Source organism: Eptesicus fuscus, chromosome 9 (assembly GCF_027574615.1).
Source record: "Eptesicus fuscus isolate TK198812 chromosome 9, DD_ASM_mEF_20220401, whole genome shotgun sequence".
Taxonomy (NCBI): domain Eukaryota; kingdom Metazoa; phylum Chordata; class Mammalia; order Chiroptera; family Vespertilionidae; genus Eptesicus; species Eptesicus fuscus.
In genome coordinates, this window is record NC_072481.1 from 3,501,396 (window position 1) to 3,525,270 (window position 23,875).

The 23,875-nt window shown below is 61.3% G+C and overlaps 1 protein-coding gene across 1 annotated transcript in view; it reads left to right on the plus strand.

The window, feature by feature from the left end:
* Window positions 1-23,875, plus strand: part of CAMTA1 (calmodulin binding transcription activator 1) — a 665,080-nt gene that overhangs the window by 468,895 nt on the left and 172,310 nt on the right. Inside the window, exon 7 of the mRNA XM_054720834.1 lies at window positions 6,254-6,325. Within this exon, the coding sequence (XP_054576809.1) occupies window positions 6,254-6,325 (72 nt within the window). The remainder of the gene's footprint in view (window positions 1-6,253; window positions 6,326-23,875) is intronic.

Here is a 23,875-nt window from a genome sequence, read left to right on the forward strand (position 1 = left end):
GTCTCGTGATGATGGGATGTCCCATGGTAATGGGGTGTCCCGTGGTGATGGGGTGTCTCATGATATTGGGTGTCCCATGGTGATGGGGTGTCCCATGGTGATGGGGTGTCCCATGGTGATGGGGTGTCCCGTGGTGATGGGGTGTCCCGTGGTGATGGGGTGTCTCATGATATTGGGTGTCCCATGGTGATGGGGTGTCTCGTGATGATGGGATGTCCCATGGTGATGGGGTGTCCCATGGTGATGGGGTGTCCCATGCCATCAGCACAGGAGCCACTCACTGCACATGGCCATTCAGCACTCAGAATGTGCTAGTGTGACGAGGGGCTGAAGTTTCCGTTTTATTTCATTCTATCTCACTTGAATTCTTTGAGCAGCCACACTGGCTCATGGCTTCCATGCTGGATGTCGTCTCTCTAGAGAGACCCACCAAGCAATACTGGGGATGTCATTCCGGAAATCCGAAATCCGTGCAGTAAGGCGCTGGGCTCACACTCTCCCAGACACGGGGAGTCGCTGCCTCCTTGGGAGGGCCCCAGACACCAGTGGAAGCTCTCCCAGGGCATCGGGGTGCATCCCAGCCCTGCCCACCGCCTCCGGCTGCTGGACCCGTCCCCTGGGCTGTCAGTTATGAAGCGAAGGCGCTCGTCGGTAGGGGAGGCCGCGCTCTGGTCCGGGCACTGCCGAGTGCTGGTGCCTTCACACAAGGCGTTCAGGGTGATGGCAGCGGGACACGTGATCTGCTCGGTACCCACGTGTGCTTGTTAAACGTGGTCTTGCATCCCACGTGCGTGGCTCCCGCTACTCCTTGCTGGCCGTTAGGGACTCACACTGTGGAATCACGCAGCGTTTACTGAGCACCGGCTACGTGGAAACGGCTGTGGGGAAGTTCGCACAGGACCGTGCAGTTCTCACTCTCTGATATGAGGGTCAGGGGTCGGCCAACCCAAGGACCAGATCTTGCCCACCTACCTTTGCACAGCCTGTGAGCCAGGAGTGGCTTGTAGATTTTTTAATGGTTGGGGCGGGGGGAGTCATAAGAAGAATATTCATGACAAGTGAAAATGATGCAAAATTCAAATTGCAATGCCCACGAATGAAGGTTTGTTGGGACGAAGCCAAGCCCATTCCTCACCCGCCTTCTCAGGCAGCTTTCCAACAACCATGGGACTCACAGGAGTCTCTACCATCTGGCCCGCCCCAGACAGTCGGCAGCGCCTATGATAGGTGGGACAGGACTGGGGGCGTGGAAAGTTAAATGACAGCGACGATGTAATGATGAGCCCGAGGCAGAACCCATATCCCCATGGCTGCCCCTGAGCCCTCCCACTGGCTGGTCAGGGCAGGCTCCCTGGAAGAGGAGGATCTGAGATGGACTCAGGCTGTGTGGCTCCCCTGGGTGTGCTCCCCTGGGAGGTGGGCCATGCGAGGAGAAATGTGGGAGGAGCACCGGTCTGCCCGGGAGACAGCTGTTTCCTGGAGCCAAAGCCCAGAGTGGAGGGGTCGGCAGGAGGGCTGAGCTTGTACCTGAAAGAGAGAGAGGGAGAGGCGGCGGGGGTGGGGAGTGGGAGGGGGACCAGACAGACAGACAGGGAGAAAGATAATGGAGAACGAGCCACGTCACATGGAGCCATTGAGAGCTGGACAGAGCACAGGTTGTGTCCAAGTGTCCCGGCAATAAAGCCATGCCGCGGTGTGCCCTTCCTTGGCCCACGGAGGCCGGCGGCTGCGGGCCCTGATGGACCCTCCGGCACACGCGGGATCCCGGCAGCTGAGTCTGTTGGGAGATGCGTGGCCCATGCGCCCCTCGGAGACGAGACGCCCCTTTCGCGGTGGGAAGTGTTGATTTGGAGTGAAGGGAGCTCCTGTTGCTGTTGGTTTCCCCTGTAATTCTATCTTTCCTTTTTATTTAAGAAGAGAAAAACGCCCCATAGTGTCATAAAAGCAACTGTGAGTATTTAAGAAGAACTACAATACTTCCTCGCTCAACTGCCATGTGAGAGGGGAGCTGTCAGGCCTGCCTTCCCCCCGTCTCGCGAAGCTGGCGCTGCCTCCTTCTGCAGGCGCAGCCCCCCTGGGCTTCCTATAAATAGCAGCTGCTTTCTCGGGCTCTGCCTCTGTGTACACACACACACACACACACACACACACACACACGGGACGCACGGCAGGCTTCCCCGTGCACACCGCCACACGTGTGCAAACACACACACACACACACACACACACACACACACACACAGCTGTATCCCGCAGCCCCAGGCTGTGACTCTCTCTCCAACCACAGCCTGGCCCCCAAATGGAAAGCTCAGCCCAGGGAGCCCCCAGGGGACCCCGGAGCCTGATCAGAAAGCCCCGGGAGTTTGTACAACACAGATTGCTACAGACAAACTTGATTGCTTTTTTGATTAGTGGGTAAAGGGAATGGATTTGATACGCTGCCTCGAGAAATGGTGTGCAATTAATCCCCGGTCGGCGTGGCGATGACATTGTCACACGGGCTGGGAACGGCGGAAAGGCGGCCGAGTGAGGACGACACTGACAAAGGGCGCCTGGGATCAGGGCAAGTCCCGGCGTGGCTGGGGGTGGCGTGGTGAACGAGAGGGGAGAGGGCCAGGGGTGGGGCACCCAGCATGGCCGTGCCCTCCAAGCATTGCCAAGTCCGTGCCCCCTGCTCTGTCCACCGGAAAGGCTGGGCTCGGCATGGCAGACACCAGCCTGGGTGGACGCCCACTGCCCACGATGCCCAGAAGGTTCCAGCCCAGACCAAGCCCAGGTCTCTGCCGCTTCCTACATTCTGTGTGTCTCCATTTGGGTATCTTCCGAGCCCCTCAAAGTCACCAGGTGGAAATCTGGTCAGCTCCTCCCCACCAGCCTGCTGCACGCGCCCCCGCCACCCCGCTTCCTGCCCCAGTGAGCTGCACCACCATGTGCCCATCCACCAGCCAGAAGCTGGATTGTCTTGACGCCTGGCGGACGTGGCTGTGTCCCTGCACCCTGGTCATGGGCCCGCAGCCTCCACCTCACAGGCCTGGCCCGGCGCCCGGCCTCCCTGGCTCTGCCCCCCGGCCCCACGGCTGCCACGGGAGCTCCGAACCCCACATCAGATCCTGGCATCTTTCACTCCCCGCTGCCCTGGGTGAGGCGCAGCTCATTGCTGTGGCTCCCTGGCCTTTTGTGATCTGACAGTTTTGACCCCCTGCCTGGCCCTCCTTCTTCCCCTCCCCCATGCACTTCCCACTGAAGTCCACCCTAGCGTCCTGTCCTCATGGCAGCCCCTCCGGCCCAGCCTGCTGTCTCACCTCCAGCCCCACCTGCTTTCCTGCCATCTTCTCATCGCACAGCCCCCGGCTCCTCTGACCCCCGTCCCAGCTGCTCTCCACCCTCAGCCACCCAGGAGACAGGAGGGGATGCTCCCATTTCACAGCCTGGAAGCAGTATCCCAGCTGGTGAGCGGAGGTCTCCCACCCCAGACAGGACCCTCCCCGCCGCCGCCCCTCCCTGCTGCCTGCGCTCACCCGCAGACTCCCGCAAAGGCCGTCCCAGCCACGCAGCCCTTGGAGCAGCGAAGGCAGAGCCAGTTCCCAGGATGCTTTTCCAGTGCGAGACTTCACAGCACCCCGAGCAGAACCTTCCCTGCCTCCGGTCCTTCCCGGTGCCAGGCTGTAGAGCCAGGGGTCCTGGGCGAGCCACTGGGGAGAGCTCCCAGCCACCTCCCTCCAGGAGCGTCCAGCCCAGGACACAGCCCACAGCCCACAAACGTGCTGAGCAGGAGCAGAGTCCTTGGGGGGGGGGGGGGCTCTGGGGAGCGTTCCCTTCCTCCCTCGATGCCTGTGACAGGCCTGGGGCTCCTTGGGGGTCCCCTGCTAGCCCAGGTCCCCTCTCCTGTCTTCCCAACATTGTGCTTCTCGGCTGTACAGGCCAGAGACGTGGGAGCCCAGGGTGGTGGGAGCAACATCTAAAAATAGAGCAGGCAGTTCTGCACGAGGCCCGAGGGTGCCTCTGGTTAAAATGCATGAGCCTTGATGTAGAAACAGCGATCTTTCTTTTCAACATCGTTTGCCGATTGGATGGTTCTGGGCAGTTCTGGGGAGGGAGGGTACCCGCGAGAGGGGGCAGGAGTGACGGGAGGAGGGGGGGGAGGCAGCGTGCGTCCTTTTGGTGCCCTGCACAGAGGGACACACAGTAGGTGCTTGGAAAATTCTGGAGATTATTTCATGCAAGGTTCAAGGATGCTGCAGCCCAGTGGAAGGCAGCAAGTCTCAGGGAAATGCTGCAAATCAACCAGGTTCTTTCCAAGTTCAGGAAAGAGCAGTGGAAAGGGGGAGGGAAGGAGGAGGGGGAGGAGGAGGGCCCTGCGAACTCTCCAGAGCCGTGGTTGGCAAACTGTGGCTCGCGAGCCACATGCAGCTCTTTGGCCCCTTGAGTGTGGCTCTTCCACAAAATACCACGGCCTGGGCGAGTCTATGTTGAAGAAGTGGCGTTAGAGGAAGTTTAAGTTTAAAAAATTTGGCTCTCAAAAGAAATTTCAATCGTTGTCCTGTTGATATTTGGCTCTGTGGACTGATGGGTTTGCCGACCACTGCTCCAGAGGAATGAGCAGGGGGAAGGAGCAGGCGGAGCCTTTATTTCCAGGGGTCGGGAGAGGCTTCCCTCAGCCATCGAGGTCTCCCACTTGGCTGGTTGCATGAGGACAGGCCTGGAACTGCCCCCGAGACCAGGCAGGTTCCGGAGGAGATGGGCTGCAACCAAAGGCTCGCAGACACCGGTCCGAAGGCGGACCTCCGTGGGCAGGAAGGAGCGCGTTATCAAAAATTAAAACTAAAAAAAAAAAAAAAAAAAGCGGGGAAGAAGTGTACTGAAAAGTCAGGAAAGAATATTGCCTTTTTAATAATAAATACATTCCATGGGCAAGAATTGCAAGGGAATCGTTTAAATTAATTTCCGCTGTGTTTGTTTGGTGTGTGCGGGGCGTGCGTCCCAGCTGACAGCGATCTGTGGAAGTGCTAACATATTGGAAATCTGATTTCTTGCAGCCAGAATCCCGTAGTCTAAAGTGATTTCTCTTTCAGCCTGCTAACCAGACAGGCAGGGCTCAGGCCTCGGGGATCAGCTCCGCCTGGGGCTTTGGGGTGTAAGGTGTTGGGGGGAAGGGGACTCAGCAGAGCTGGTGTCAGGGTGGAGGGACGGGAGTGAGGCGAAGATGAGCATGGGAGGGAGGGCCTTCTCGCTGCCCTCCCCCTTCTGGACCCTGTGTCAGGGGAACCCCCAGCGAGATGGGAGGGGAGCACTCCAGTGGAACTGGAGGCTGAAAGGCAAAGGCAGAACCCCTCCCACTCCCACTCTCAGGGTTGGTGGTGAGAGGGCCTTGGCTGATGTGTCGCTCCCGCCCCTCCCCCACCTCTGCCAGCGAGCCGGCCCCACGGTGTGCAGTGCTGTGTGCCGTGTGTGGGCATCGCCCCTGAGCACGGTGTGCGGGCCTCGCTGTCCCAGCAGGCACTCCACCCTCTGGGTCTGTGTCCCTCCTCCCAGCCACCCCACACCCCGCCTCTGAACTTGAGCTCCCACCCACCTTATTCCTATATCCCACCTTATATCCCACTGGCTGTGGCTGTTTCCTAGAACAAATCCATCTGCCAGAGATGCTGGTTCATGCTTAGAACAAACAGATCTGTGAGTAAGCAAACTATAAGTGAGAACCAGAAGGCGGGGTGTGACAGGGGCCCTCGGGTCTGCAGGTGAGACCTAGGGATGCGGCCTCCCCAGCCCCACACCCCGGGCTCCTACCAGCCAGGGCAGCCCCGTCCGGTCTGACGCTCCTTGGCCAGGAGAGGTGTGGAGTGTGTATGTGAATCGACTTTGTCACCTTCAGCCCCTCCCCGTCCACCAGGGGGCCTTGACCGAGGCTCTATGAATGAACCCCAGGGTAACTCCAAGCCCCTAAAATCATAGGAAAATGTATCCATATGTGCCCTCTCCTGGCCCCTGGCTTTTCTGGGTTCTCACATGCCTCCGTGGCCCGCGAAAGGGTGAGCGGCCCAGCTGCGCATCACGTGTGCTGGCTGGCACTCCCACTGTGCCTCAGACCTCCCACCCCTGGCTCTCGGTCCTGGGCCCAGACGCACAGGCACCTGCCCTCGGTCCCCCGGGCGCTGGCCCTGTCTGTGGCCCTTTCTCGCTCCTTCTCTGTTGCGCGTCTTCCTCTTTCCCTTCCCTCTTTCCAACTGAATTCTCGTTTTTCCTCTCTCCCTAGTGCTTGTACGGCTGCTATGTCCATTCTTCCATCATCCCCACCTTCCACCGGAGGTGCTACTGGCTCCTTCAGGTAGGTGGCCGGGACTCGGTGCTGCTTCCGTCTCCGGTGCTGGGAAGGGTCTGCGGAGGGACCGAGTGGGGGCTCCTGCGTGCAGCGGCCCTGGCCAGCTTTCCCAGGGACGGTGGTGTGTGCTGAGGCCAGCTGTGCGGCTGGCCTGGTGCCGTGTAGGGTGCCAGGAAGGGGAGAGAACCTGGAGGGGGTAGTCCTCACCTGCCTCCTGGGAGTAAAGCCTCCGCAGGTGCTTCCGGGTGCCTTGGCTTCCTCTGGATGAGGACAGAAGGACAGGAGGACGGCTGAGCGTCCTGCCCCTGACCGGGGAATGCCCGCTGGCTGCAAGCTGCACCTTCCTTTTATCTTGGGGGTCAGTGGCTGGCATGTGTGGAAAATCGGCTTCTGGGGGCACAGCAGTTGCAGTTGGATTGACTCGGATCGATTGGGAGGTTTGTTGGGAGAGGAGGTGCTCCTGGCTGGGGGTTGGGGGGAGGGGAAGGAGTTCTGTAATCCATTTGTGATGTCTGCCGTGTAGCAGGAGGGAAGGAGGTGCCTGGTTGCAGAGGGTGGCCTGGTTGCCGGATCGCTGTCCATGGTGCTGGTGCACAGCCTTGCTAAGTCCGATCTGGGCGCCGGCCTCTTCCAATGGGTGGTCATGGCTGGTCCTCCGACCTGCTCGAAGCGGCTGCTGTGTGCGTGGGGAGGCCAGAGGGATGCCTCCAGTCAGGCTAGGGCTGCGTCCTCAAAGCTTGGCCTCTGGTTTGCAGCTGCTGTCAGAACCCACCCTGGGGGGGCCTGGCACCATCACCCAAGTTCTTGCTCCAGGAGTTGCCTTTCCCACCGTGAGTCCACTGTCTGCATCTGCTGTGATTCAGGTTCACCAACCCCCAGGCCCCAGCGCTCTGGGGGTCTGCCAGCCCTTGGGTGTGGCATGTGTTCAGAGAGGACAGCTTCAGAGTGCAGGGGGGGGAGGCCCTGGTCCCAGGGCAGGTGGCCTGGAAGGTGTCCCAGGCCCAGAGCCGTCTTGGTGTGGACGCCGAGGCTCCCCCGCCTCCAAGCCCTTTCCGCCCTCCCCCAGTTCCCGGAAACAGTTGTCTGTGGTGGGACAAGTTCATTAGCAGGTGACGCCGAGATGTCCAGGGCCAGGCTGAGCTGCAGACACGGTTTCCCAACAACCTGCCCTCTCCAGTCTCCGGGTCTGTCTCCCTTGGCGGTGGCCTGGGAGCACCCGCCTTTCCAATTGCTCGGCCCCGAGTGCCTGTGAGCGGGACCGGCAGTGGTTGTGGGATGATAGTTCCCTGTCTGGTTCATAGGAATGGGCTCCACCATTTAGCACGCGGCTTTCTCCTGTGCCTGGGGGGGGGGGGGGGGGGGGGGGGCAGAGTTGGGTTAGAGCCTGCCCGGCCTCCAGGCCACACTCTGGCTGCACCCTCCTTCCTGGGCCTCCAGCCCCTGGTGGGTCCTGTTCGGGCTCTTTCCCTCTTCGGTTCTCATGCCCCATCAGCACCTCCCAGCGCTCCCTTTCTGCCGGCCGCCGCCCTCCCGCCAGCCAGCCTCCCAGGGCGCTTGCTCCCCTCCTCCGGCCCCTCTCCCACCCCCAGGCCTCCGCCCGCCGCCTCTCATTCCATCACACTCTTGTGATGATGTAATTCCACTACATTTACTTTCCCGGAGTCAGACACCACCAGGCAGCCACAGGGTCTCATTACTCCCAAACCGGATCCCACTCAGTCGGGCGCCTTGAGCCAGGTTCCCCTTAGATTCGGGTGCCCCTGCCCTGACTGTGGGGCCAGGTGGGAACTAGGAGGGGTCCTGCTCCCTGGGGCGTCACCCCCACCCGCCGTGTGCTGGAGACACACCTGGGGCGTGTCTGTGTATCGGGGTGAGTTACCTTCCGGCTGGTGGGGAGCCCGCGTCTCCCCAAAGGCCAGCGTCCCTGGGTCCAGTTTCTCCAGGGCTAATCCGGGCCTATTTCCTCTCCCATCCCCAGGGGACTCTCAGCCCACCCCCTCTGCGTCCTCGAGGGTCACTCCCGATTCTGTGAGCAGGAGACAGGAGGGAATGCTCACGGGTGGGGCCCCTCTCCCCGCTCATCCTGGGCAGCAGGAGGCTGAGGATCCAAGGCCAAGGCAGTTAGCGTGGCTCACGTCAGCCGCTCGGGGCAGTTTGTTCGGTGCTAATTACACCAGGACCAGGACGGCGGGCCAGGTTTCACGTCTGACAGGAAGCAGGAAGGGAGCGTGAGACACTGGCCCCGATGGAAATTGGCCCAAGTTTTTCTGACAGCAATTACCCAGAGGAAGAATGGGGGGGCGGGAGGTGTCAGCACAGAGACGGCGGAGAGCTGAGAAGGAGGCGGGAGAGCCGAGAAGGAGGCGGCTCAGGTGCCAGCTTGGCTCCCAGGAGGCCAGCCCGGTGCCCGGAACAGCACAGCTGCCGGGAAAGGGGCAGCGGCCTGGCACCCACCTCACACCCCACTGCCCAGCGCGCGCTGACTGCGGGCAGGGGAGCCTTCAGAAAGGAGGGGTTTGGAGGAGGGTGGGGTAAAGGAGGGTTAGTTCTTCGAGGAGCAGCCCCTCCTCTCCCCGCTGCTGCCAACCTGCCAACCTGCAGGCCGGGGGCTCCTTCCTGCCTCCGAGATCCTCAGACTGGTTCCGCCGCCCCCAAGGCCACGTGGCCCAGCGAGACGTCTACCGCCCAGGCCAGGACTCGAGCCAGACGGTGAGCTCGCTGCGGGGGACCTGCCACCCTCTGTGCCCCAGGGGCCCGCACAGCCTCAGCCAGACAGGGAGGGGCCAGGGCCTGCTGCAGACAGCCTGCGCCCCCCACAGGGAATGGGTGAGCTTGTCAGACCCACACAGAGGTCAGCTAGCCTGCCAGAGCAGAGGGTCACGGAGGTGACAGGAGCTGAGCGGCACCCAGAGTGTCCGAGTGACCTGGCTTTCAGAGAAGAGCCCCCTCTCTCTCTCCCTCTCCCTCCCTCCCTCCCTCCCTCCCTCCCTCCTTTGCTAATAAATATTTTATCAGGATGTGAGCAGGGCCTCCCGAGTGAAGCCACTGAGGCCACTTTATTAGCCCGCAGGTGCATGAGGTCACCGCTGTGACTGGTGGGCACCACAGGAGGTCACCTGCCCAGGCAGCATCTCAAGACCCCAGGCCACTCTGAGCCCAGATCACCTGAGCTCAGGCCACTCCCCAGCCAGAGCTGGGCCTTTGGCAGATTCGCCTGCCACCTCGAGATGCCCCCGGGCAGGCGAGCACACACCTCCATCTGTTGCGTCGTCAGCATCGCTGGGGGCCCGTGTGTCACAGCTGGCAGGCCCCGGCTCCCTGGGACTCGCGGCTGCATTGCCTGGGTACGTGCTGAGACCCGGAGAGGGCAGGGCCAGCCAGGTCACCCAGCTGCGGGAGGTGGCGCCAGGCTGGGAGAGGCCGCCCACTCCTCAGCTCTGCCTCCCGGGCCTGACCGTGGTCATCTCTGCAGCTGTGGGTCCCTGAGCTCTGCTGGGCCGCTCGGGGCTGGGCCGCACAGCACGGCCCGCATCCCTGCCCTGTGGCCTCTCCTGTGGGGTTTCCCTATGCCTTGGCTCAGGGCCTCCTGCTCCTCCCTCTGTGCCCTCCCCCCTGCCTGTTCCCAGGAGGCCTGGCCTCAGGGCGGCCGTCCTCCCAGCGCCTCTGGCTCCCGGGGAAGCACTTTCTGCTTCTGCTGAGTGTCCTCCTCTTTGCCTTGTTCTCCAAATGCGTAATGAATGTCTTCTGTGCTCCATGAAGCGGGGAAGCCGTGGGTGGGGGGCGGGGGGGTCCCTGTGTGTCTGCCCCCGGCATTCGGGCCTGTGGGGATGCCAGGACCAGCTCACTGGGTGGAGGCGGCGGGGGCTCCTTCCCAGGCCCCTGGCCGCACACAGAGGCCTCCAGGCTGCGCAAAAGCTGTGCACCGCGGGCCCAAGGACAGGGCTCTCGGGTCACTGGAGGGTGGCAGCCGTGCGGTCCGAGTTTCAGGGCGTTTCGGTTATGGGGAGCTGGGCTCTAGCCCTGACACCCCTGGACACTGGAAGTTGGGACCACACAGCCACTGGGGCACGGGGTGTGGGCCCTGAAGGAGAAGTGAGTGGAGGGTGCCAGGGGAGGCAGGGCACCAGGGGAGGCGGGGTGGGGTGGGGGTCAGAGAGGGCGGCGTTCCAGGTGGAAGGAGAGCCCAGGCAGGGAGATGGCTGAACGAGCAGAGGAGGCCGCGGCACAGGGTGCCCAGCCCCCAGCCCAGCTCCTCCGCCCCGAAGACTGTCACCGGGAACGGACAGCGGGGAGTGTGTGGAGGAGCTGGAGAAGAATTGTGCAGCCAGAGGGACATTCTCGAACTGCCTTCCCGTCCCGGCTCTATTCTAGCCAGCAGCTTCCATTTCTTTCTGCATTTAATGCGCCTGAATAATGTGACAAGGTAGACACTGGGAATTTACTGCGCTCTGCAAAGCCGCTCAGTTCCATTAAGATCTCGGGATCTCCGCCAAGGCGCGACGCGACTTCCCCCTCAGGCATCTTCCCCTGATTGCAATTTACGATGCCGAGGCCTCCGAGGGGTGGGGGGGAGGGGGGCCTAAGCCTCCAGAAACACACGCTGTTCCCCAAAAGTGGCCATTATTCTTTCTAAGGAAAGTGCCTGGGCATCTTCCAGAAGATTTCCTCATCCTGATCCCCCTCCTCTGGGGACAGGGACAGCCAGGGAGAGGCTGCAGTTGGCGTTTTCAGCAGCCACCGACCCAGAGGATCTGCTGGGAGCAGGGGGCAGCTGCCTGACCTTCACCTTGCACTTTGCAGCTGTCGCCCTGCGGGGGGTGGGCACTGAGTGTGGGGGAGACAGTGAAGAAGTGGGGAGACTCCCTCTGGCTACCTGCTGGGAGCCCCTGGCCCTGTGGTCCTCCCAAGCCCATAGTTTGGATGCCGCCCCACCTTTTACTGCCATGGGACTCGGGCCAAGGGAGCTCACCCCTGCGAATCGCATCAGTCTGTCTGTAAAGAGGCATCCCCGCCCTCCTTACTGAGGCCCTGGGGAGGATGGGTTGATCTGAAACCCGTCAGGGCCTCAGTGTCGTGCTTGGCACACGGAAGCCCCCAGGCAGTGGGGCTGTGGCCATCATTTGCTCCAGGGGATGGCTGGGTGGGCATAGCTGGGAAGGGGGTGCCCCCTGAGACGGCCCATCCAGACCGCCTCTCAAACGGCAAAGTCCTCGGCCTGTCCCATGGGGCTGTGTGATGACCAGCCGTTTGCTAATTGCTCTGCAGCCGCGGGCAGGAACTGGGTCCATGGCCAGTGAAACGGAACCTCCACATCCCAGCCGTCGCCCCGGCGCCCCGCTGTGACGGACCACCACCCGTGCAGCGCGTCCTGCAAACCCCCTCTGTCCTTCAGCCCTTAGAGGACGGGCTGCCGAGGCCAGGCTGGCGGGCGGGAAGAAGGGAGCTGCCAGCGCGGCCGTCCCTCAGAGATGGAAATTATTAATTAGTCGTATTATCCAGAACGTGTCAGTCTCTTAATCCTCCCGTTGGCGGAGGGTTTATGCGGCCACGGGCGTGCTGTCAGCTTGGCTAAGCAACCGCTTTCACCGTGAAGGCAGAACAATGGGCCATACGGTTTGGTTACTATCTTTATTCATCAAGCCACACAGTTCCGGCCCCCCTTCGACAGAGCATCCCTCAAAGACGGAGAAGGCAAAGCTGCTTAATGTCCCTTCTAGACGGCTCCTCAAGTGGGCTTTGGTTTAATTATCCTTTTCAAGCGATCTTCCGCTGACATTCTGTCCTTCACATCCTGATCCTCTTTGGAGCGAAGGGGAAGTGTGCGTTCCAAAGCCCAAGACAAAAGTTTGCCTCCCGGAAACACTTGCTGTTTGTCTCTGAAAGAACTCACAGGGCCCCGGTGAGATCCCGATGGGACTTGATAGGGTGAGACGGAGAGGCTCAGTGGGCGGGGGTCAGGCGCAGCCTCGGCCCCTGGCGACACCCGCTGTTTGACAGTAGTCATGGTGGGCCTGCCATAGGCTCGGGTCCATGATACAGCATCACCACGCTTTACTGCCCTGGACTTCCTAGTGGTCCTCAGGCCGCAGGTATCCCCAGGCACTCCAGACTCAGAGCAAACAATGTCAGCTAGACAGGCAAGCACAGGCATGCACAGGCGAGCACAGGCATGCACAGGTGTCAGGTGAGCACAGGCGAGCACAGGCGAGCACAGGTGTCAGGTGAGCACAGGTGAGCACAGGCAAGCACAGGCATGCACAGGTGTCAGGTGTGCACAGGCGTGTACAGGTGTCAGGTGAGCACAGGTGAGCACAGGTGAGCACAGGCGAGCACAGGTGAGCACAGGCGAGCACAGGCGTGCACAGGTGTCAGGTGAGCACAGGTGAGCACAGGTGTGCACAGGTGTCAGGTGAGCACAGGTGAGCACAGGCGTGCACAGGTGTCAGGTGAGCACAGGCGAGCACAGGCGTGCACAGGTGTCAGGTGAGCACAGGCGAGCACAGGCGAGCACAGGTGTCAGGTGAGCACAGGTGAGCACAGGTGAGCACAGGCAAGCACACACAGGTGTCAGGTGAGCACAGGTGAGCACAGGCGAGCACAGGCGTGCACAGGTGTCAGGTGTGCACAGGCGAGCACAGGCGTGCACAGGTGTCAGGTGAGCACAGGTGAGCACAGGCGAGCACAGGCGAGCACAGGCGTCACTCTGGTTCTCCGGCTCCCCTCCCAGTAAGGGCTCTGGGAGGTCCCGAGGAGACCTCTCGCCATCCCACCACCAGGCTCCAGAAATGGACAGGACTTCCTGGGGGCTTCCCCTCTCCTTTTCCAAACCCAGGTCCCCGTTGGTGCCCCGGAGTATTAGCAGGGACCTGCCTCCCTCTCCACCTGGCTCCTGGGGGCAGGGAGCTGGGAGCCAGCTTTTACCTTCCGAGGGCTTCATGGGGCCCTAAGTGAGAGGTGCACTGAGGCTTCCCGCCCACAGAGCAGCCCTCACAGGAGTCTCTCCTCCTCCCTCCTCCCTCCCTCCCCCCTCCCTCCTCTCCCCTTCCTCCTCTCCTTTCCCTTGTTCCTTCTCCCTCCTCTCCCCTCCCCCTCCCTCCTCTCCCTTCCCTCCTCTCCCCTCCCTCCTCCCCCTGTCCCCTCCCTCCTCCCTCCTCTCCCCTTCTTCCTCTCCTTTCTCTTGTTCCTTCTCCGTCCCCTCCCTTCTCCCCTCCCCCTCCCCCTCCCTCCTCCCTCCTCCCCCCTCCCTCCTCTCTCCTGAAGAGGGAGAAGGTTCGCCCCTTAGAGACGCAGCTGAAGTGGCCTTAGTCTGGGGAGAAGGCATCAAGTCTCCGGGTGCCGGGAAGGGTAACCCTGGGGACTTGAGGACCGAGAATTCTTCGCGAGGTGAGCTTAGAGGACTGAGGAGGAAATTTAGTGCAGACAGGTTTGTTGACCCTGAATTGCCGGGAGATTTCTTAATTCAGAGAGGAGTTCTCAGAAAAACACTGTCAGTTCCAAGGAAATGGGCTCCCATGGGGCTCATCCTGCCCTCTGGGCTCCTCGCTTCTCCGCTGCTAGAAGGAGGGGCTCAGGAGGCTCCTGTGGGGCGTCCCCAGCCAGGTCCCTGGTGCGGGTTACAGTCGGAGGGCGGTGGCAGCACACGGGTGCTGCAGGGCCCACGCCCTCCCGCACATGGGGGATCTGCCCTGTGGATGCGCCCGGCCCTTGGAGTTATCCTGGGGGAACTACGGCCACGCACCCCTGCTCGTCTCTGGGGCCCCCTGGCAGCCCGAGTGGGCAGGAGAGGGAGCCATCCCATGGCAGCTCCTGGGGCCACCGCACCGGCCAGAGGAGGCCCTGCCCAGGGGGGTCCCGGCGCCCTCCCAGGAGGCCTCCTCCGTGCCGGGAGCCCTGGCACAGGCTCTGCCAGTTGCTTGGCTCGGAAGCAGCTGTGAAGGCGGGGCAGGGCGGGGCTGACCCGGGCAGATCCTGTTGCTCTAGCCCCGAGGAGCCGTCACTGGGGCTAATGGACCCCGCACCTGGGCTGTGTCTTTCCCGTAAGCGGCGCGGTGCTGTCCTGGGGGCTCAGAGTCAGCAGCGCTTTGCGTCAGGGCCCACACAGGCGAGCACGCCGCCAGCTGTGGCGCTTGTCACCACGACTGTTAACACGCTAAGCGCCATGTCACTCACCGGTGACTGACACTGTACTTTCCGACCGGGAGGCAAAACAGGCCAACCCAGACCCACCAGGACCGCCCACGCCCGCCAGGCCCCCCGAGCCAGGTCTGGGCCCTTCCCTCCCTGGCCAGCGCCTCTGCCTCAGCCAAGCCCCTGTTCCTGGCATCCCCCGCCCAAGCCCCTGGCTGAGCTGGGCGCATGCTCACCGTGGGGCGGGCCTGGCCCAGTGGATTCCCGCCACGTCTCCAGAGCTGCCCAGACCTGGCCCAGCTCCTCCTGTGGCCTCCAAGAAGGGAGGACTGAGAAACCTGCCCCGAGATCTCATCCTGCCTGGCCCTGAGCACCCCCACCTCTCCTGGCCACTCCCTCCCCCTCCTCCCCGGCCTTCCCTGACCTCTCAGACGGAAACCACTGGCCCATGTGTCCCAGCGCCAGGCAGCTGCCGTCTGTGAGTGTCACCCGAGGCCCCGTCACACTTCTGTCCAGGGTGTGCCCAGCAGTCAGCTCCCATGCCCCGGGGAGAGGGGGCAGGAGCCGTCCCTGCCAGCCCCACCCCCACCCCCCGGACGGGCGTCAGGGTGCTGACAGCCATTGCGATCTCCCTGACACACCAGGCCCTCTGCTTCTGCGAGCAGCTGCCTTGGTGGCAGCTGGGGCGTGAGACACGTCTGAGCCAGGCCAGGACTGGCGTGGCGCCGCTGCGGCCCAGCCCTATCTGACAAGTTCAGCAGTTCGGCTGCGCTGGGCCGGCTGCTGCAGTGGAGGGGGGCTGACCCCCTGGAGATTTGGGCTCCACATTCATGCTCTGCCTTCACTGGCAGGCTTCTGGGGTGCTGGGAGGCTCTGGGTGGCTGGTGGAGGAGGGCCCAGGGGAGCCCCTCCCACTGAGCCAGGTTTAGTCCCCCCACCAGCCAGGCCCCCTGGATTTGGGAGATTTCAGCTTCATTGGAGGCCGAGCCCGAAGCACCTCAGGACCCCCTGGCGCGACCCCCTGTTTGCGTAGAAAGGCTGTTGCCTGGGAGTTGGGATGACTTACCTTGGGGTGGATTACAGGAAGCACTGGCTGAACTCTGCTTCCCAGGGCCAGGCCTCTTTCCAGGACGCCCCTTTCTAGGGAGACGGTGGGTGATCCAGGCACTTTAACATGCTAAGCCAGCATCCCAGGCCACGCCAGCTCACAGCTCAGCCGCCCGCCGCTGGTGTCTGATCGGAGAATGCCAGCTCACAACGTTAGCCAAGTCAGCCTTAATCATTTCAAAGACCATTCTGCCGCCAGAAACAGACGGCACTTTCAGCTCCAGAAATGGCATCGGCATGATCGCCGGTCTGGGATGGTGAGCGCTCTGGGGAAGAGGCACGGCGGCCCTCAGTTAGCGTGGCCAACAGAGGTGGCCAGGGCTTCGTGGGTGTTCGCTGTGTGTCCTGTAACACAGGGGTGTGGGGAATGTTTAACATCCGGCTCTCTGGGAAGAAACAAACGCCGGATCACCTGATGGGTGCGCCTGCCAATTTCCATGGTGTAAACACTCCCACCACAGCCAATTCTAAGATTCCGGTTTGGTGTCCATCGGCTTTGACACTGTTGAGAGGTTAACTAGCAGCTCTCACAAGTCAGCATGAGCCGGCTCCAGCGCTCCACCGCTTTCTTGTCTCCGCGTGGCAGAAATGGAGGCGAAGCCCACGGCCACGGCCAGGACCTCTTGGGGCCTTTCCACTCCTTGCCCAAGACTGAGGCTCAAGCCGTGGGGAATGAAAAGCAGGGTCTCCCACTCGAGTCTCCCCCGGGACGAGTAAGTGGTGACCATGGAGATTTTTGAGACTGAACAGGGCCTGCTTTGGTCATCCACCCCTGGCCTCTAGGGCGGTCACTTAACCGTCCTGCAGCAGCTGGTGGGCTCCCCAGCCTCCAAGTGGGATGCTGACTCCGCTGAAGCCCACCCCCCTCCTACCCCTCTCGTCCAGCTGGGACGAGTCAGGCGGACGGATCACCAGGTCCTGGCAGGGCTGCCCTTGGGCTCCGCTTTGCTGGTCAAAGTCCCACTCTGCGTGGGCCCAGCTCTTCCTCCCTGGGACCCTGCCCCATGGAGCGATCAGCAATGCTGAGCCCGTCCTTAGATAAAAGTAGTGGCCTGGTGCACGGATTTGTGCACATTGAAAGGAAATTAATTAGAAGAAATACTTTAATATCACTATTCGCCCTTTCTCTATAATAGAAGTGTCAACTAAAATCATGATCAACAATGACAGATCGAAACACATGTGTGCGATTGGCACCAGCGAGAGCTTTATATGTATCATGCATGCACTCGTCAACGTTTATTTTTAAATTGCCAGTGCGTGTCATATGTACTGGCTGGTCGGATGGTCGGACGGATGGATGGTCGGTCACTTAGCCTTTTATATATAGAGATACGGCATTTGGTTCATCGGATGTTTGCATTCATTTTTATTTTTTTAAAGGCTGCACTAAAATAGCATTTGTCTCGATGGCTGAGCATTTGGGCAGCCCCTTACATTTCCACCCAAGGCCACTGCCCCACCCAGTGCCTCGCCTCGTCCCGGCCTGTCTGGGATGCCCACTGAGGACCGGTCTCTGCGCCCAAGAGCGTTCCTAACGATCCAGGAGAACTCTGGAGAAGGAACCACGTCCAGATGCCAGACCCGGCGTGGCCTGGAGGCTGGACCGAGGCCTGGCGCCTTCTCTGTAGTGACAGGTCCCGCAGGACGCGTGCCGGAGGAGTAGAGGGACGAGGACTATGGCAAAGGTCCCCAAGACTGCGCTTTCCAAGCATCATCACCAGCCCCCAGAGGACAGAATTAGGCCCTGGCCTGTCCTTGGCCCTGTTGACTGCCCCCAGTCCCTCCCATCTGGGTTCTTGGCCGTGTCCCACTGAGGCTCTCAGCTGCCCACACATCGCGGTTCTGCCCCCAGACCCGCTGGGCGGCCTCGGAGCCATTTTCCAGGAGGTGGTCTCCCCATCACCTCCCCGCACGCCCTCTGGGGAGGTGAGCCACGGCCGCCGATGGGAACCGAGTGCTCCCTTCTCGTCTGGTACGACTCTCTGGGCGCTCATCGTCCCACGGGGACCGGCAGGGAGAAGGACACGGGCACGTCCCACCTCTCCTGGGTCAGGGATGCTGGCTGAGGGCCCTCGGTGCGGAAGCTGCCCGTCTAGCAGGGACCCCCTAAGACATTCCGGGAGCCCCAGGGGGGACGCCCAAAACCATGAGTAGCACCGGACCCCAGACACTGTTCTTTCCTATATGGACGTGCCCAGGGTGGAGTTTACGGCTTCTCTGGACACATCGAGTCGCCAGCACCACCACCCTGCACTTTGGGGCCGTTAGTAAGCAGATCGGGGGCCTGAACGCAAGCCCTGAGGTGCTGTGGTGGCCGTTCCGATCACCAGGGGCCCGGCGGGCGGGGCCTGCAGGGCTCCGGAGGCCGCTCCTCCCGCTGCCAGGCCTCGCCCGCCGGGGATGCCAGGGCCGGGTCCCCCATGCCCGCCGTCTGCTGGGAACACCAGACCTTCTGTCTGGTCTCGGAAAGCCGGCCGCGCCTTCCACCCGCTCGAAGCGCTGTTCTCCGTTAGGAAGGCTGTCCAGCGCGTTTGTGGATCCGCCTCCTCCCCAGACGGACGGCCTGAGCCACAGAGCATGCGGGGTGTCAGGTTCAGTCTGCACAGACGCCCGTCTTCCTCACGCGCGGGCCGTGCGCTGTCAGTTTGAACAAAGAAGCCGGGACGTGACGGGCATCGGCAGAGCGCAGCCAGGAGGTGTGCGCTGAGGACCCGGGCTCTTCCCCATCCTCCCTCACAGCCGGCCACCTCCCCAGGGGCTGCTCAGGGGACCAGAGTCGCTCTGCTGTCCGTGTACGTGGCTCCTCCCCAGACCCAGCATCGGTCTGTTCTCACCATAAACCTGATGCCGAGCCCACGCGTGGGGCAGTTTTGAGAGCTTGGTTCGGGAGGAGATGCGGTTGGACGTGGGCGGTGGCTGTTTCCAGTGTCCTTCTCCGGAAAGTGCTGCAGAGCCCTTAGGGGAGCCAGCGCCACCAAGACCAAGCGCGGCATTACACGCCCGCCCCTCCGCCTGCTGAGGGGCCGGCCGGCGGGGCCAGAGTCCGGCCAGTGCTGGTCTGTGCCAGAAGGTGCTGTGCTCACAGGGGACCTCCCCTCCAGGTGTGAGGACCCGGGACCGGGTGCCCAGTTCAGGTGTCCACGTGGAGGTGGACGTGGCCTCCTTGGGCCGGACGGACCGGCCTCTCCCAGGTGGGATGCTCCCCGAGGAGACCTTGAGCCCGCAGGCCGAGGATTTGGCCCCAGAGCAGGTCAGGCTTCTGGTTTTAGCAGCAAAACCCTTCCCTGTGCGTGTGTGAACCTGACCGAGAGCGAGCCCGCCACCCGCTCCATCTGCCCGCTCAGCCTGTCTCTGAACGCCGTCTCTGCACATTTGCAGTTTGGGTTTGTCTGTCTGCAGGTAACCTAATGACGCTCCTTTTTTTCTTTCCCAAACAATACGGAGACTGTGGCACGATTCACCTGCACATCTCCAGGCCTCCAAGTCTTCTTAGCATTTGCCTCTTGCACCCCAGATCACCCTGTCCGCCCCTGCCTCTGCCCCAGTGGTTCCCAGCCTGACCCCCTCCAGGCAGACAGACGGGCTCCATCCCCCACCTCCCTGCTCATAAAGACCTCGGGGAGGACCTGCTCTAACCAGGTGCTTTCGGGAACACAGGCCCAGAGGGGGGCCGCCTCCAGCACTTCCTGGGAGCGGCAGGAAATAGCCCTGCACCCCCACGCTGGGTTTCGAGTGGACTCCGAGGGAAGCAGTCTCCGATCTATTGGCGTGCGTGCTGAATGCGCAGTCCTTTAAAGTCGGGCTGGGGGGGGAGGGGGCATTGTTTTGGTCATTAGTTAACATATCTGGGTGGGAGGAGGGGAGGGAGCTAAATAGTTACAAGCACTTCAGTGGGTTGTGTTGTTGTTTTTCTTACTGACTAAGGTTAAAATGAATAGCGCTGATCCGTTGCCCAGGCAATAGGCTTGTTAAAGGAAATGGTATTTAAAATGATTTTTTGAGCCAAAGCAATTTGGCTGCTCTGAGGCGTCCTTTATCTTTTGCTTTCAAGAGGATAATAATGTTGAAAAAGGAAGTCACTCATACCGCTTCCTGACGGGAAGCCAGCTCCGTGACGGGCAGCTCCCCCCGGTGTGCGGTCTCACTCCGGGATGCGCAATGCCGCCGGGACGGCTCGCTTCTGCGGAGACGATGCACCCGTTGAACCTGTGACCGGCTGAAGGCCGCCGTCCGTTCGCCTGGGACTCCCACCCAGGTGCCGAGCTTCCACATGGAGACTCATGTCAGCCGCCGGGCCGGGGCCTGAGCAGAGCCTGTGTCCGTGGGCTGTTCCCACGTGGCCAAGGGGCGCCCTCCCCGCGAGAACGGGATGGCAGCCCAGGTGGAACACAGCACTTCAGTGGGTTGTGTTGTTGGTGGGAAGGGCTATTTCCTGGGGGTCCACGTGAGCCGGACTGGAGCAACTGGCTCCCCTTTTATTTTTTAAAAGATATTTTTATTGATTTCAGAGAGGAAGGAAGAGGGAAAGAGAGAGAGAAACATCAATGATGAGAGAGAATCATCGATCAGCTGCCTCCTGCACGTCCTCTACTGGGGATGGAGCCCACAACCCGGGCATGTGCCCTAGACTGGAATCAAACCATGACTTTCTGGTTTATAGGTCGATGCTCAACCACTGAGCCATGCTGGCCAGGCCCAACTCCCCTTTTAGAGTGAAAGAGGCAGAGAAGCCAACTCCCCAGTGAACAGGCATGAAGGGAGGGTGCTGTTCCAGAAGGTTCTGCCCTGTTCCGGTTTGGGGTGGGCAGGGCCTTCGTGGGTAAGGTGCGTGGAGGCCAGAAGAGCTGGTTCGGCCGCTTGGGGGTCCTCAGCTCAGAGGTGCCTAAGAGCAGGGGCAGCCCGCCCCCTGCCTCCCGCTCACAGAAGCCCCGGGCAGCTGGGGGCTGCGATGAGGATGGAGAGACCTTTTGGCGGCAGGAAGATAACCTCAGTGCCTGCCCCTCAGTGGCCCATGGCCGGGCACACATCAGTGCCCCGGACGCTCAGGTCCTCCTGTGACCCTCCCTTGGTGACTTGAAAGCAGGACGCTTCGGGGAGCCCGTGGTCTTGCTGAGTGTGCTCTTCGCTCAGCTTTGGGGTCACGTGGCACCTAGAGGGGGCGGGGGGCAGCCGAGGCCTCGGCAGGGACAGACGGGCCAGTGGGACTCGCGGCGTTGTGCCCCATGCCCGCTCCCCAGGCCCAGGCTGCGCAGGACCTGCTGGCCCCTCCCGTCCCGCCTCGCAGGGGCTGTCCGAAGCCCCCGCCCGCCGCGGCCCAGCGGCCTCGTTCGGGACGGCCGCTGCTCCCTGGGTGCGTTTTAAACACACTTCCGAACCCTGTTCATTTTGCCTTTGATGGGGAGATGGCCTTCTGGGTTTTTCCTTCAAGAGATGCAGATTTAATGGACTGTGATTTTTCTCCAGGTCTGCTGTTTGAAAAAAAAAAAAAAAGGCAGCATTAAAAAAGCAACTCAATTTCTATTTGCTCAGGGAAAGAAAAAAATCTGCTTGCTATTCAGGCCCTAGATTTTCCTGGGAGATTGGTGTACTTGCCTGCCAAGATGTTAGCTAAAGGAAAACACATTTGCTATAGATCAGAAATATTTATCCTTTTCTGGGCAGGAGACCCAAAGAGCTTCCTCCGAATGTACAGCACCTGGAAATCCGAGTGCATTCCATCTCCGGCGCTGCGGGCACCTGCCAGAAAGGCCACGTCAGGGGGGCGCAGGCAGTTTGGGGGAGCTGCAGGCACAGGGGAGGAGTTGCGTGAGGCTTCTGGGGTGGGAGGGGTGTATAGGTCAAGGGTCAAGAAGCCTGAATCCCAGGCGGGAAGCAAGGGGTCAGCCAGAAGGACAGCAGAGAGGGTCCCCTGGTGGCCTTACCCACAAGCTTGCTTTGTGTTGGGACAGAGCACGGTGACCTTGCCCTGCGTGTATGCCCTTAGAGCAGGGTCGGGACTGAGGACGGTGGGCGACTTGGGCCAACCCCACGCCTGCTTCTTGACAATTCAGAAGGCACCCCAGCTCCTGCTAAGCTCCATACCATCACCCCAAAGAGGACAGCCCCCCCGCTTTTAGAGCCTTCTTGCAGACTTACCAGGTTCATCTTCGGTTTCTGCCGGCAAGTGAGAGATGCGGCTCATACATAATTAAGCATCTAATCATGGCTCCTACCCAGAGGGCAGGCCTGCATCCTGGACCAGCGATGCTCACCCGGGTGCCCCGAGAATGTTCAACACGTGCAGAACCTGCCTACTTAGTCAGGGGCACGCACCTCCTTCCCCTTCGATTGTTGAGTAAGAAAATGACAACAGCCAACACAACAATAGCTGTCCGGTGTGGACAGGTATGCATGAAGCAAAAGTATTCCGTTTTTTGTCAGATCAGCAAGAGGTATTTTTTTGGTGTGCCGCAGAACGCTAGTGATGGGTTTCTGTGCCAGGAGAAGAAAGAGGTTGGAAATGGCCGCGCTGGGGAGAGGCGGGGCCAGGAGTGCGCTTACAAGCTGTAATTAGCAGGTTTACTCATTGGCTCGTCACTCCCTGCTCGTTATTTTTAGGTTCACTTGATTCCTGCCATTGCACTCCGGGTTCTGTGCGGGGAGGATCCAGTTCGGGATGCGGGTGGGGAGCAGGGGGCAGCGGGAATTCCTTGCAACATCAGAGCCCCTTCTAAGATCTCTGGGACCCCGATCTCCATTCAGAGGAGTGGTTTGCACTGACCACTGGCCGGCGTCCACCCCACATGAAACTGGCGGGGCCTGAGTCCAAGCCGACATCCGGCCTCTCGTCCCGGCGCCGCGGGCATCCTGTGCCTTGGCTCCTCCCACGCTGGGGTCTCCAGGGACCCTGCCAGGAGTGGCGTGAAGATGGCGTGTCTGTCAGGGAAGTTTGCTGACAAGGAATCTGTTAGGAGAGGCCACTCCTGTCACGGGGGCCCTGGATCGCGTTCAGACAGGATTCCTCCCGGAGCTCCAGGAAAGGCTGCAAGTCCCGGGCTTGATGGCGGCTGGTGTCTCCGGCATCTATGTTGGTCTTCGGAAGCGCCTCCGCTATAATTTAATCTCGGTGGACGAAAGCTCCTATGCTGTCCCCGGGGCCAAGGCCGGCTCTCAGCCCCCCGGGAGCCAGTGGGCAGTGGCCGTGCCTGCAGGGACAGCTCCCAGCCCCTGGGGCCCCCTCTTTGCTTGAGGGCAGCCTCAGATGGTTGCTTGCATAGGCTGGGGCTTCTTTGTACTTGAAAAGCAGCCCACAGGTGGGAAGGCACACAGGGGAGGGGGGGCGGGGGAGAGAGAGAAAGAGAGAGAGAGAGCGCGCCAGTGTCAGGCTCTCGGTGGGACGGGCCATGACTTCCCGGGTGTGGGCCACAGGCAGGGTCTCCGAGGTGAGCGTAGCTTAGCAGCAAATCTGGGGATGCTGCAGCCCAGCCAGCACCTGTGGTCTCGGTGGACCCCAGTGTCAGGGCTTCGTACTCAACTAGCCAGACCCAGCCAACAAGGGGTCGCAGGGTCATCGGCAGGGGTCCAGGCAGGAGCTCAGGGCTGGGCTGCCTCCCACGGGCCTCCCAGGACAGTGGTTGCTAGCCACCGGTGACGTGCCATTGTTTGCCACTGATACGGGCTACTGCTGGAGAGCCAGGAACTGTAGCCAAGAGAGAAGCAGCTGAGTAAGCCCATTCTAGAACATTCTCCCAGACCCTCCAGAGGGGACCTCCCTGGAGCTGTTCAGACCCGCCCTTCACAGTCAGCGGTCACCCAGAGTCAGGCGCAGGTCTGAGAAAGGGCTGTCGGAGGCCTGGGGGTGCTGATGGGATGCATTACAGGTGTGGGCCACGGGCCTGGTGCCCAGGGCAAAGGGAGAGGCCTGAGGACCTGAATTTGTTATCAGAGACCCCCACCCCCACCCCCACCCCCACCCCGGGCCACAGGTGCCCGCCCAGCTGCGGGCCTTCTGGCTCTGCCATAGCAGCCACCCAGGGGAGAGGGCTGGCTGGCACCGCGCTGGGTGACCCTGTGCCCCGTGCACGTGGGTTTGGTGGGACAGGGAGACAGGCTGTGAGCAAACCCTGGAGGCTGGTGTGCGGGAGGCCAGATTTAGCCATAAAAATGGCAGACAGCCCATTACATTTGAATCTCAGATAAACAACAGATTATATTTAAAAATTAGTGTCGCCCCGGCCAGCGTGGCTCAGTGGTTGAGCATCGATCTATGAACCAGGAGGTCACAGTTCGATTCCCGGTCAGGGCACACGCCCCAGTTGTGGGTTCGATCCCCATTAGGGG